Source organism: Scomber scombrus, chromosome 16 (genome assembly GCF_963691925.1).
Source record: "Scomber scombrus chromosome 16, fScoSco1.1, whole genome shotgun sequence".
NCBI classification, from domain to species: Eukaryota; Metazoa; Chordata; class Actinopteri; order Scombriformes; family Scombridae; genus Scomber; species Scomber scombrus.
The window spans coordinates 26373977-26388234 of record NC_084985.1 but is presented as its reverse complement, the minus strand read 5'-3'; the positions used below and the strand labels follow the sequence as shown (position 1 = coordinate 26388234).

At 39.8% G+C, this 14258-nt stretch overlaps 1 protein-coding gene across 3 annotated transcripts in view; it reads right to left on the bottom strand.

Moving 5' to 3' along the window:
- septin7a (septin 7a) overlaps positions 1-14258 on the bottom strand; it is a 461874-nt gene that overhangs the window by 26625 nt on the left and 420991 nt on the right. For 2 of the 3 annotated variants that reach the window (XM_062435602.1, XM_062435603.1), the window contains exon 2: positions 7632-7728. In XM_062435602.1, the coding sequence (XP_062291586.1) occupies positions 7632-7728 (97 nt within the window). Of the gene's footprint in view, positions 1-7631; positions 7735-14258 lie in introns of all 3 variants that reach the window. The other variant, XM_062435604.1, reaches the window with a different exon arrangement.

Sequence of the window (14258 nt, the reverse complement as noted above, 5' to 3'; positions counted from 1 at the left end):
GAGATTTGTGGGAAGGAAGAGGAGGGTGAGGAAATTTTTATAAGACCGCAGTTGTCATGAATTCTCACTCTTGTCAAAAAGAAGGAAAGCAGAAATCAAAAGCAGAGATATCATATCATTGTACTCAATGTAATCAAATGCACAAGAGACAAACATTTAAAGGTGGACTAATCTTCTCATAAAAGTCCATTCTAAAACTTAAATGAAATGGCTCCTGATGTAAATCCAGACTTTTATTCATAAAAAGTTTAACATGCAGTTCATTTGGGGCCGAGCTTAGATTCTCACATAACTTGTCATGTGGTTAATAGTTCCTGATGACAGCGTATGTATGATAAAGTGTGATAAAGTGCCTCATTTTCTCTGAAAGTTACCGTTATCGCACTACAGACCTCCTTCCTTTTTTTAAACTAACTCCTCCACAGCAGAGCCAGTAGAAATGTAACCTTTACTTTCAGCCTTGTGCGTTACTGTAAATAGTGATAATATAAATGTGTCGACATGTCACGAAACCGCCCGCAAACAATTTATAGATTTTCAAAATAGTTGGAGATTAATGTAATGGCTGGAAACTGATCAATTAAGCATGTCCCCACATAATAATGCAGTTATGTAATTATATGCCAACCGGCTTTGAATGCAATGCTAGTGTTAGTGATAGTGATAGTTACCCATTAATGCTCACATTAGCAGCTGACATGAGAACAAATCTTGACAACCCAATCAACAAAAACAAAAGTTAAATTTTGATTATCATTCACTAGTAATTTATCAAGAAAAATGCTGTTCATTTGCTGGTTCCAGGTTTTTGTTCTTCACTGCTTTTTGTTCTGTCTTATATAATTGTGAATTCAGTACTTGGGGGTTTGGACTGTTACACATAAAACAAGCAATTTGAAGATTTGAAGTAGTAGTGATGGACAAAGCTTTTGGTGCAACTTCTAAAAGGAGCTTGTGTAGCTGCAATAACCACAGAAAAAAAGAAAAAGAAAAAGCTTGTAGGAACCCATAGAGACTGACTGTTGTAATACAATACCTTCAGTAGTGTGCCTGTTAAGATTGGGGTGAGTAGAGGGCAACAAGGAACTGCTGAACAAAAGCCTCAGTGTGAGAGAAGAGGCAGTCATACGCCAGCCTGGCACTGTAGCCAAAGAGCTGCTCCTGACCTTTACAAGTGGCCCTGGCCAACATCGGGCCAGCACTGCCAACAGCTCAGCCACTCAACGCCCCGTGAATAAGAAGGAGAAGGAGGAGGAGGACGGCGAGATGAAGAAAAACATCACACAAAAGGATCCTTCACTCAGCACACTCTCGGAGTCGTAAATATTTTCCTACGAGGGCAGAGCCGCATTTATCTTGCAATCTCCACAGAAATGCTTCAGCGATTATAGCTGGTCTGTGATGAAACATGCGAGACCGCTGTAAACATTTCTTCAAGGCTGAGAGGGAACGGAGGGGAACTCTTAGTCGCTGGAGGCTGATGGGTACCAGAGGAGGGGAAAGAGGCTGCGGTTTTGTGCAAACTGTGGGTGAAATACATGCGATAAAAATGTCAGCTTGAATTAGGGGAAAGCTGAGGGCTGACAAAAACAGCCGGACCCCGAAGAGACACGGCGAGATGTCGATCTGGGTCCAATTCTCGGCCCAGTGTGAGGAGAGGGAGGACGAGGAGGGAGCTCTGGTTACATGAGAAGCAAAGCATCAAACTAAGGGTTATGATGATGGTGGTGGTGGTGGTGGGTCAGGAAAACACGAGTGAGGATGCTGATCGTAGCTGGTCAGAGCTGTGGTCGCTTTGTTAAGAAGCAAGGCGGGTCCTGAATCTGCCACATGACAGAGTCTCATACCGCTCGAGTTAGCTGTGGAGATCTGATCAGATGATAATTGGCCTTGACTGAGTGACAAAAAATCCCCATCTCCCCTGCTGCTCTTTGACTGAGGCAGTATATGAGGTTTGACCCTTTAGCCACAACTTAACACTGGTTCCCAATATTCAGCGGCCTGAGTGAGTGAACTCCAGAATGTCATAAAAAAAGCAAATAGCAGCCAGTGGTTCCATTGAAGCAAACAAAGCCGAGTTGCTCTGATGTGTATCGTATCGTGTATAGAATGGAGGCCAAGGAAGTACAATTTTGTAATGCGTAAGATTAGAAATTGTGGATTAAACCAATTTGAATGAGGTGAAAAATGAATTGATTTTGTTCAGGAGATACAAGTTTATGACAGTCTTAGAACAGCTTTAGAACAAGCCTGTCTAAACTTCTCCATAAGGAGATATGTGGCTGGAGGTTTTTGTTCCAACCAATCAAGAGCACACCGTTCGATCAATCATCTGTCTGAAGACTGAGATCAGGTGATGAAATGAGTCAAGCCTGGTGTGCTCCTGCTTGGTTGGAATGAAAACCTGCAGCCACATGAACCTTTAGACATCCCTGTTTTAGCACAAAAACCTATTAAATCTCTGAAACCTTGATTCAAAAGGGTTTTTCTCCACAGCATTCAATACTCACAATAAGCTACAGTCAAAATTTAACTTGGAGAGTTTACATCAGCTCATCTGCTTCATCAGAACTGTGTGGGTGTGGTTTGATCAGATGTGACTGATAGTGAAAAAAAGTATACCGCAATTGACGTCACAATTTGATTCAAATATTGCTAAACTCTGATTGGTGTACAGGAATACCCAAAATGCCCTTTTTTTTACATCTGAGTCTCAGCAACTCCCTACCAGTAAGAAAACAAAGACAGAAATCTGTAATGTGAATTAGTAATAAATATTGTAACATTCACAGAAATGACTGTGTTCGTGTAGAATCCTCGATCTCTTAGTAAACAGCTGACTAAGGATGTACTGTATGTTTGCAGAGCTGTTGAGTCAAATCATTTTTTCACCTTAAATATGTGCTGCGCTACAAACTTAAAACCTTATAGACTTACTGCTGGTAGACCTTCATGACAAATGTAAAAATTAGATCCGATTGGCCAGTTTGGGCCTAACCTTCAATTTTAGCACTCAAGATATCAACTTCGACTTCGAGTAGTGATGGACAAAAAATGTTGTGCAAATACTAAAAAGGATCGTGTGGAGCTGTAATAACCACACCCTGTCCCCCTTTTCTTTCATCCTCCTCACTCTTTCTTACAGTTAAGTTTGCAGTGAAGTCATTCAGAGTCAAGTCCAGCCTTGTAAAACTTCGGGGTCGGCTTTAGTTCTGGAGATAGAGCAGGTTGTCCATTAATTATAGGATATTTCAGAGCATTTCTGTTTGATCTCTGACTCTTCCTGTCCACAGATCAAGAAGCAGGACACTAAACCACAATCATGGCAACTCTGCTGCCATTGCTGTGAGAATGGGTGCAGTCCATTTGCTATTTATCATTAGTATACTGCTACGCTGGTATTGTAGCTTGTTATGTGTACAGTGGTCAACTGAAAAAAAAATTCTTCAAGACCTTATAGGTAAATGACCCCATTACTTACCAAACCTGCTCTACTGACTGGCTTTCACTTCATGTTCCAGAGTTCCGAGTTCAGTCTGAACTCGGAAAAAATACTTTTAGCTTTAACACCCCTGACTCATGGAACAAAATGCAGCCCCCTTCTTAAAATATAATAAACACACTTATACCTTTTGGACATTTTAGAAATTTGATCTTAAACATCCCAACATCTGCTTGTAATTGCTTTGAATAGTTGTATTTTTATTTTTTGCTGTCTTTATAATTGACTCAATGTCATTGTAAATGAGGGTCAACCTCAATGATCTCTTGAGTATAAATAAGGGTCACTACTATAACTATAACATGAGGTTTGAATCAGCGGTACCTTAACAGGGGAACTTTTTCAACCTAGGCTGTATCTTCACATCTTTTTGTGTCTAAGTGAGTAATGAGGACAACAATTTTTGGAATTGTTCCAGTATTAAGTGAGAGTGCTTTAGCCGGCAGCCACAAAACAGGCAGCAATCTATCCTGACAGAGCAGCAGTGTCCTGTCAATGTGTGTCCCATTAGCTACATAGACACAAATAGATGGGAAAATAGGGTCCACATTAAAAAATACCCCAGTATCCTTTTAACAGGTTTACACTCATCGACAGTTTTTATGATGGTATGAAATGCAAATTTTCTAGAAATAGCAAAAGGACATGGAGGAGTGTTTATAAAGAAAACAATTACTGCAAAAGTTTGGTTGATGGAGCTGGTTGATGTTGCCAGGTAGCTGTCAGGGACTAATTGAACAGCTGCACAGGTCATTTGCATAACTCAGCACATACCTATAAAGTAATGCTGCCTCATACACTGCATATTGAAGATATGGAAAAATATATTCACTTGTTTATGGGTGTATTTAACTATGGTGGGTGTATAGGTGAAGTCTCCTCTGGTTTTATTAAATATACCACGTCAAGAATAAATAATGAAGCCATTCAATGTCATGACAGACGAGCGTCCCGGCCCCAGCAGCAGCATAGGGGCCGCTCTCACTGAGCCGACCCGCCAAGCCGAGGCCCCTGCCGGCCCGCCGCTCGGCTCGGCTCAGCAGCCAGCGCACTTCCTTTAAAGGAAATATCCAGCAGCTGTGTAAACCGTGGGGGTTTATTCAAAGACACTTCCCACTGCATGCAAGAGGCTGGTGGAGGGGGAAGCAGGAAAAAAGTTTGGCTTGTAAGAGGGAGGCCGCGGTAGGTTAATTCATTTGACAGGGCTTTCAAAACACTGAGCTAATAACGTGCAGGTGAAATGAAAAGCAGCTTGGGGTTTTTTGTTTTTTTTTGTGAAAGGGAAATTTTGTGTGTTCGACGTTACAGTCATCATCTCTCCAGCCACTGTGTTTATGAATGGGGCTTTCCCTTCAAAAAGCAGCAGGAGACAGTAAAAGTTTAACAAGTCTGGAGCGTGACAAAAGTCTTACATACATATATATATATATATATCTGTCGGCAAAAACCATCAATTTCCATTCGCCTGTCAGGTTTCGGCTCTTTAAAAGCTTGTCTTGTTTAACGCGAGGGCATTTTTTCCATTTCCAGAGAGGATACAACGGAGCTCACTCAGCTCTCTGTCAAGCAGGACCAAACACAATGAGCTGCTATTGCACCGGCCAACATCAAGGTCAGTTCCTGCCAATGTCTAAATCACTGCCAAATATTGACTTTAACCACGACAAATGGCTCTGGCCCACTTTCGCTTGCTCACTAACAATAGTCACCTCCCCCTCCAACTACATCCACCTCCAAAACACTAATGTGTACTTTAACCCTTTAACTTTAAAAATGCCCAGTTAAACCAGCATTTTTCCCACATTTGATTCCTTCTGCCTTATAAAGGTGTATTCTTTTAACATTTTACCATTTATGTAACTAAAACAGACATAGATGCCTTTCCTCTCTCACATTTATTTCAATGTTTTCACATAAGACACCGGATTAACTCTTAAAAACAGGCATCCTATTCCAATTCTCTATTCTTAACAATGGAGAAACAAGCAAAACTAGGCTTAAAAGGCAACATGACAAATAAAGAGAAAAGGACAAACTTCATCCGTTTCTTTTCGATCTTTTTTAACTTAGTTTTTGGTCTAGCTTTTAGTAAACTCTAACTCTTTTATTTCATTTTATTTTAGTTTTGTCTTTTATATCTATCTTAGCTTAGTTTTACCTCTAACTTTTACTCTTATTCTCTCTCATTTTATTTTACTATACATCCTAAATCTTTTCATTACATTTTTATCATTGTTCTTTATATTATCAGCTTGTCAATCAACTGTGAAGCACTTTGAACTACATGAACCTGTATGAAAGCTGCTATGTAAATAAAGTTTGATTGATTAATTGAAATGTTCCTCTTTTTTTTTAAAAGATGTTGCACAGGACATATTATACCTCAGAAGATACATGAACAGTGAAATGTCAGTTTCTGTTGTATTGCATGTTTAGGTCCTGGGACCTTCTAAACTCATTTTGGTAATCTGTATCTGTCCGTTTGAATATGTTGTCCCTGCACATGCTCAAAAGACAGTCATTTTAGAATAGGATATCTCCTATTGGCAGATAAATACATACATACATACATACATACATCAAATGGGGATCTAGTAACTTGCCAACGTCTACGGTTAACTTCCACATGAGTTCTGACATTTTGATTTATTTTAAGCCTGCCCAAGCACAGAAACAAGCGTGTTAAACCACCTGTGTTCACTTATTGTCTTTCTGATAGTTTCAGGTTGGTGAGTACTAGGCTGTGAACCACAGGTTGACCCACATTAGACTTCCATGCAAGTCTAGTTATTATTTTAGTGTTTGTAAGTGTGTATTTGTGCATGGTTTGTTACAGATTCTATTTGCAGACTGTAGTTCCTGTTGTGTTTCAATGCAGATGTGACAGGAAGGCACTGGGTAGTTGTACACTTGTCCGTTATAAAAGACACAGTATTTTTACCAGGCATGTTCATACTTTCCTGAGGGTGTGAGCACACTGGCCTCCACTATATTTATACAAAGTTTCCTTTCTACTAACGTCACCTTGTGAAGCAATATGAGAAATAAAGAGAATACAGTGTAAACATGTAACCTGTCTGTAACATAAACTCCTTGATCTCATCTCTTTCTGAAATATGTGTCTCTAAATTCCATCATATCTCTCTAAATTCCAAACCCAGTGTGTCCCCAGTGGGTAGATGTGTTATGTAACCTTCCCATCAACTGCCTTGAAAATTGAGGAAAAAGCGTGCAGTATCTGACGCTTCATCTACTCCAGCCTGGCGAGTGCTTCGCTTTGCCAATTAGCCAGCTATTCAAATTACATGCTGCACACAAAATTGCCACATAACAGCCTCTTTCCTGAGAGCACACAGCAGGGGGAAACTCCAGGGCGTGACTACATGAATTGAGCCATGGAGGGAGGGAGGGAGGGAGGAGGAGGAGGGTGTGCTGATCGCCATGGAGATGGGTTCTATAAAGCCCTGGGGGCAGGTAGGCAGTGAAAGCCGTGAACCCAGGGGACAGGATGTGACATCATGCAGGCATTCGAGTGCTGGCTTCCTGCTCAGGTAACCTCTGCAAGGGAGAGAGGAAGGGGTTTCTTCTATAGTCGTGCCTCTCCCTGAATCAGCTGCTCAGGGCTTTGACTTTGGCTGTATGAATGGAATGACAGGAAACCTCCCTCCCACCACACCACACAATCCAGAAGATACACACATAAGCACACACACATAAGCACACACAAAAGCACACACACACACACACACACTGCCTGTCTGTGCAGCTGAATGGCAAACATTTGTTTTAAGTATGGTTTCCCGGAGTCTTGTTTTACGTGCAACTTACCCTCCACAACTTAAACCAGCTCTAATCCATTTCAGCGGCCAGCTGCTGGCGCTTTCCGCCGTGCTGCTTTCTGTGAAACTCAACACCGCTCCACACATGAACACTAATGGTAGGAGCAACAAATTCTAACATGGACATACTTACTGTTTGTAGATGTGTCAGCCTCTTTTAAAAAAAACATCACACTCAAATAAGTGACCGAGAAGCTGTAGCTCTCTCTGTGTTTGTATTCATGCATGACTGCCTGAGTGTGTCGCAGACTGACTGAGGGGAAACAAGGTGCTAAAAGAGAGGTACTCACCCACAACCATGAGCGTGAACTCGAAGCCTCTCTTCACAGATTTTCTGTAAACTTGGTTGGGGAGGTTTGCAAAGCCCACATAGCCCTCCAGGTTCTTCTGTAGCTGTGGAGTGAAAATAAACATGCTTTACTGGAGGATGAGAACAGCGCGGACTTTAACAGTGTGTGAAACTTGCAAGCTCGCATTTCACACATAACATGTCAGAACTTTCAGATAAAAAAAAAAACCCATAAATAAATACACAGTGTCTGCATTTAGATCAGACTAAATGGTCCAATCTTTAACTGTGCAGTGCAAACAGGCCAGTAGTATTATCCATATAACAAAATACTGCAGCTTAACATTCTGCAATTTTCCCAGAGCTTTTAACTACATCTCAGTCTTCTAGTTTCCCCTCAGAGGATGGAGCAACTGAGCAACCTCCATCCTCTAAGAAAACTGTGATTCAGTTGAAAGCTGCAGAAAAAAAAACTATCAGGTTGACCTCTGCTCATCAGTTTAAAGTCCAAATGTGTCCAACACTTTGATTTATGATCAAATGTTTGCAAAACTGTTTTATATCATATGAGACTGGAAAAAATTATACACACATTGTGCGGTTCATCTGGCAAATTCTATAAGATTTGGCAAGCTTTTCTGCGTTTATGTATATATTCTGTATTTACATAAACACACATTTTTTGTAATGATCCATAACACATGGCTTTCCAACGCTTGTGACAAAGATATGTAATGGAGGTATTATTGGCCAATATATTGATATCGGTATCGGCCCTAAAAATCCAGTATGGGTCGGGCTCTAATTTTCAGTCAAACATTGGTCAAAGTATTGTGCGTGCACCATTCTTGTATCTGTTACTCAGTAAATAAATACACCCATTCTTTACCTTTAATATAAGTGTTAGGCCTTAAATTCTAATTATTTTAAGACATTTCCAGATTTTAAGGCAACGCTTTCCAATTTTACATGAACAGATAAGGATTTATGCTGAAACTTGTGTCTCTATTCAGGTTTTGTCTATGAGACCCTGAGGCCCTGCAGGCTCATGAGAGACATAGATACTTACAGCTGGTTTGGAGAGCAGACACAAGTCGATGTCCGAAAGAAAGGTGACAGGAGAAGACAGCGGTCACAGCAGGTGGGTCCGTGAAGCAGGAACACAAAAAGAGGAGACACAGAGAAATGAATTAGTGATATGACCGTTTAAATGGAATTCCAGGAAAGGCTGGAACATCTTCTCTTTTTTTTTTCAAATAACGTTAGACATGAGACACAGATGTATGAGGAATCTGGAGATCAAGTTCAGTCTCTTTTTGCCTGTTAAGAGACATGAAACATGCAACAATATAAAGCTGTTCTTAAATACTATAACAGCCACACAATGATGTTCTTTACTGCATGGATACAAGTACGCTGATGTGTTTCACCAGCTGTTTATACAGTAACACAGACAACACACATACTGTATTAATGAGCATCTCCACTAACATCAAAGAAGATTTACATATAAGAGCTGGGTCAGTAACAACTATTTCACACAGCAAGGAAGAAAAAGGATTCTTTCTGTACAATCATTTTTTCAGCTGCGCTTTAATTTAATTTAAAAGGTTTTAATGTGAAATATTTCCTAATTGATCTCCTTGAGTCTCTTTAAAACATATTCAAGACATAACACATAAGACACTTGGTCATTGTGTGCAATATAACTACATTTTGTGAGGCAACCTGCAGGACTCAGAAGCTATTAGAACAATAAGGGAGTGAAAGGACTTGGCACAGACTAGAAATTTAAGATTAAAATGAACATGCACAAAATAATACTGCACATTCCTACAGCGAGGCAGTCTGTAGACATACTGTGTGTATTAGCTTATAGAAGGTGAGTGACAAGCTGCTGTGGTAAAGAAACAGTAAAGAAACATCTAAATATCACAATATAAAACGTGCGTTTCCTGTTTAAATAGTACAAACTAAAACATTGAGTAATCATCCAAGTGCATATTTAACATGTTCAGTGTGGACAGAGAGCGTCTCATGTTATGCAATGCCATGTGATAGTCAATATAATCGCCGGACACAGTGTCAGACGGAGAGGAAATTCAGAAGAAAAGGAAAGAGAAGAGAGAAAAGAGAAGATTTAGCCAGCTAACGTTAGGTTTGATGGATTAAGCAGTTAAAATAATCGTTATTACAGTGTGTTATATACACACCTAGTTATTAAGGTTTAGAATTATACAATTAAAGTCATTTTAGTTCATTTTTAAATGTTTTTAACTAAAATATGATGAAATAAATATGTTCTAAAGTTTGTTTTGCTGAAGGCAGATGAAGAAAAAAAGGATATATGATTATTGACTTTATTTATACATGTGTATGTGAGTTTAATGACTTTAGAGCTGTAAAAACACTGTAAACACATTTCTTTCAGTCACACTTTTTCCTAACGTGCCCCACAGTATATTATTATTATTTTTGTGCAGCTGATACACATTTTATTAAATAAAAATAAAAATCACCAAACAAACAAGGTGAATTCTGAGAGATTGTGAATGTCTTTTTTTGTCCATAAATGTATAGAATACACTGTGTTCACTCTCTGGCAGCTTCATTAATGATTAATCAAACGTTTATTAATGACTGACAAGGAAAGTATGAATGTGAAATTGGTGTAGAGACTAATTATGAGTCAGAATATGAACAGTATGTAAAGGGTTAACGAGTTACAAGCCAAACGACATCATAAATCAGTTGTTCAAATCATCATTTACTAACCACGCTGATCACAAAACATTTAGTTTTGGTATTGACAACTTACATAGTACGAGCCAAAATGTGTCACCTAGCAACCAAGGAACAAACTGTCAGGTAGGAGAAGCTAATGCTGACTAAGTGCTTACTCTTCTATCAGACAGCTCCTGATTCAGATCACTCTTTTGTATTTAGGCTGTTTCTACCTGACTGGACTGACCCAAGTTTCTGATGACAATCTAAAATAAAAACTGTATATGAAGAAAAGCATCAGTGATACAGACTGTTAACTCATCACATCTCTACAGCATGCAGCTGGACAGAGTCAGGCCTCCAATAGAGGAACTACCCCCCCTCCCATGTGTTTAGAGGAGCTGTCACCGTTTAATCGGAGCTGCTTAAAATGATGCATGCTCCTCTCCTCTCATCCCATCAGTCCCAGTCTAACCACACATACATAACTCACAGGTTACTGGTTTATATCACTTGGACTCTCTCACACACACAGCTTCCTGTGCTGGAGACAGCTAACGAACTGCAGGCATGTCAAACATGAAGCCTGAGACAACGCTGCAAACTGCTGCAAACCCCACCTCACATATTACACTGAGAAAAAGTAAATTATGCAACGTTGTGCACGTTCACAGAGTCACACACTGCTTTATTGCGATGTTTGGTGGTGATGGTGTTTTCAACAGAAAAGTCACGTACACTCAGCTTGTCGCATTTTTCCTCACTCAAACTGTGACCACACACACACACAAAGAAAACAGGTGAATCAGGGTCAGTTTTTACATTGAGTTTCACTTACAGGCAGATTCACGTTTTTACACTTTGATATAAGACGAGAATAGAGGCGACTTGTTTGTGCTAATAACTGCTGCGCTGCACCAAGACAGCTCTTTCATAGCTATCTTAACTTAAAGCTAAAATAACTTGCAGGATGCGGAAGGATGCGTACTGAAACTCTGAGACGTTGTCAGCGACTAATCAAATCACAGCAGGAAAGAAGCGCGACAGTAACAGACAGCAAGAAGAAAAAAAAAAGTGAGCTGCACTTTGCTGTTTTGCTGCTAAACTGACGGAAACAATGTGGTGAGGCTGCAGGAAGCTGGAGGTTACAAGGAGCACCAGAGGCACGGAGTCTGAATTGAGCAGCAGAGAGTGAGAGACAAAGAGGCAGAGAGAGAGAGAGAGAGAGAGAGAGAGAGAGAGAGAGAGAGAGAGAGAGAGAGAGAGAGAGAGAGAGAGAGAGAGAGAGAGAGAGAGAGAGAGAGAGAGAGAGAGAGAGAGAGAGAGAGAGAGAGAGAGAGAGAGAGAGAGAGAGAGAGAGAGACAGAGAGAGAGAGAGAGGACACCAGCTCAGGACTTCCCACGACCTCAGCGAGACTCAGACATTTCATGCATCATCCAAGATTGTTTCTCTTACTAAATGTTTTCAGACTAGAGTCTTAAAAAGTATCCCGAATAAGGTTTTACCCTCTCTCTCTCTCTCTCTCAATCTCTCTCTCTCTCTTGTGAGACGTGGTTTCACACAGATGGAGGATTTACTGTCAAATTCACAGACCCCCAGAAAGTTTTTGCATTTTTCCACATTTTAAAAGATAATGTTAAAGGGTTATTTTGGTGTTTTAATGCCGGCTTTATGTTAGAGTCTGAGCTCAGATAACCATGATGATACTATTAAAGGTAATGAATCAGACTTCATAAAACTCCCTCCAGTTCTAGGATGAGTAAACTCATGTTCGTGCTATTTTAACTGATAATAATGTGCTTCGTTTTTTTAGGAGGGAAAATATTCAGCTCTCCTGCACATGTTCCTGTCAGTCATGTACAGATAATTGATCACATGCTATTTCATGGCAACAGTTAACTCTGTGTGCCATCAAATGTGCATCCTTCCATCACATGTACACATGTTGCACACAGTGTTACTGAGGCTGTGGCTGCTCTTTTTTAGCAGCATATGCTCATTCTAAAGTGGTATATCACTGTGGTTTACTGCTATTCTACATTCTAATACCAGCCTACTGGTTTAAGGCACTTATCAGGAAGAGTTTGGAGAATGCATATCCAAATGTAGGTGCTGGTTAATGCCATGTATCACTGGAAGATGCCACTAGACCTGTCACAATAATTATCGACTTATCGTACAAGTAAGTAAGTAAGTTTAACTTCAGTATTGCCACACTTCACATTAGCAGCTAAGAAGCTATTCATATCACATTGGCTAAACAAGTAGTGTCCTCCATTCCTCACTGTGTACGTCCTGAGTGGAGACTGCAGAAGAATTAAAGGTAAATAACTCTGTCCCCAACCATAATGACATGTCTGTGTTTTTACATCCCACCCCCCACCCCTCGTGTATTATTATGCTATTATATTATCATTATATCAGTGGTATAAAATCATCTTCAAATGACAATAATATTGTTTACCGTGATTATTTCTGAGACAATATATCGTCCAGTAGCTATCATGACAGGGCTAGATACCACCAGCAGTTGGCATGTGTCGCTGACATTCTATATGTCGCTGCTGTGTGCAACATACTGTAAAAACATGTGTACCATCAACAGATACTGTGTAGATAATTATGAAGAGAGCAGAATGTTTGGTGAGTTTTATTTTGTCATTTTAACAATGAAATAAATAAATGAATAAACTAAACTAAATTTGATGGACTGCACTTTAATGTGTGTGCATGCATCCTCTAATAAAGTACAAGGTAACCCTCCCACCCCTCTCGTAGACAGCTGTTCCTGATGTGATGAATGCAGCTTTTCTGGCTGACTTTGCAAAGTAAGCATAGCCTTTAATAAAGCTACACTTATGTCAATATAGCTAAGAGGTGGCATCTGCCAATGGAACAACAGTGACAGGTTATTTGTGTGTGGCCACATGCCATTTGTACAGCATCCACATACCAGTAGCCAAAGTGGCATTACACTAACTGGCATGTGCCAATAACTCAACAGCAGGACATTGTCAGTATATGTCAGAGCACAGTGATATGTGACAGTAGGACACATGACAATGTGGAAAATATTCAGTAATAGACAGTTAATATCTTAAAACACATTGATTAGAACATTAGCGTTCGATTAGTTTAGCTCAATGAATTAAAACGTGCACTGTGCATGTGATTGCAGCGTCAGTGAGCTATTTCATGCTTACTGAGCAGTGTTACAAGCTGCATGCAGCATGCATTCCTCCATCACATGTGCAGTGCACATTCATCACATGGACAGATGTTCCTCAGCATCTCACACACTACACTGCTCCTGTGCATCTATCACAGCAATATCTCAATGTACAGCTGCAACAATTAGTTGATTAAATCGATCGGTTGCCAACTATAAAACTGATTGCATACTATTTTAATCGTTGATTAAAGGTTTTTAATCAGTTTTTAAGAAGATGACGTCAAACTTCTTTGGTTGTTGCTTCTCAGATGTGAATATTTCCTGGTTTCTTTTGTCTTTTTTTATTGGCAAGTGAACATGTTTGGGTTGTGGATTTTTGGTTGGGACAAAACAAGACATCACCTCAGGCTCTGGGAAACAGTGATCGACATTTTCTGACATTTCAGCTAATTGATTAATCGAGAAAATGATCGACACATCACTCAATAATGAAAATGTGTTCATTAAACCACTAGACAAAGCATGGCATGTGGCTTATTAAGAGTCAGATCCTGTAGATTTTGATGTCTATACACATGAAAAGTCTGTTCACAATCTGCATACTACAACAAACAAGTGTCCAAAATAGACATGAAGCTTTGTCTCTGTTAACATATGCATGTGTCTTTACAACATCACTCAACTATTTAATTCAATCTTGTGGTTTCACTGGAGACGTCCCAACATGAAAT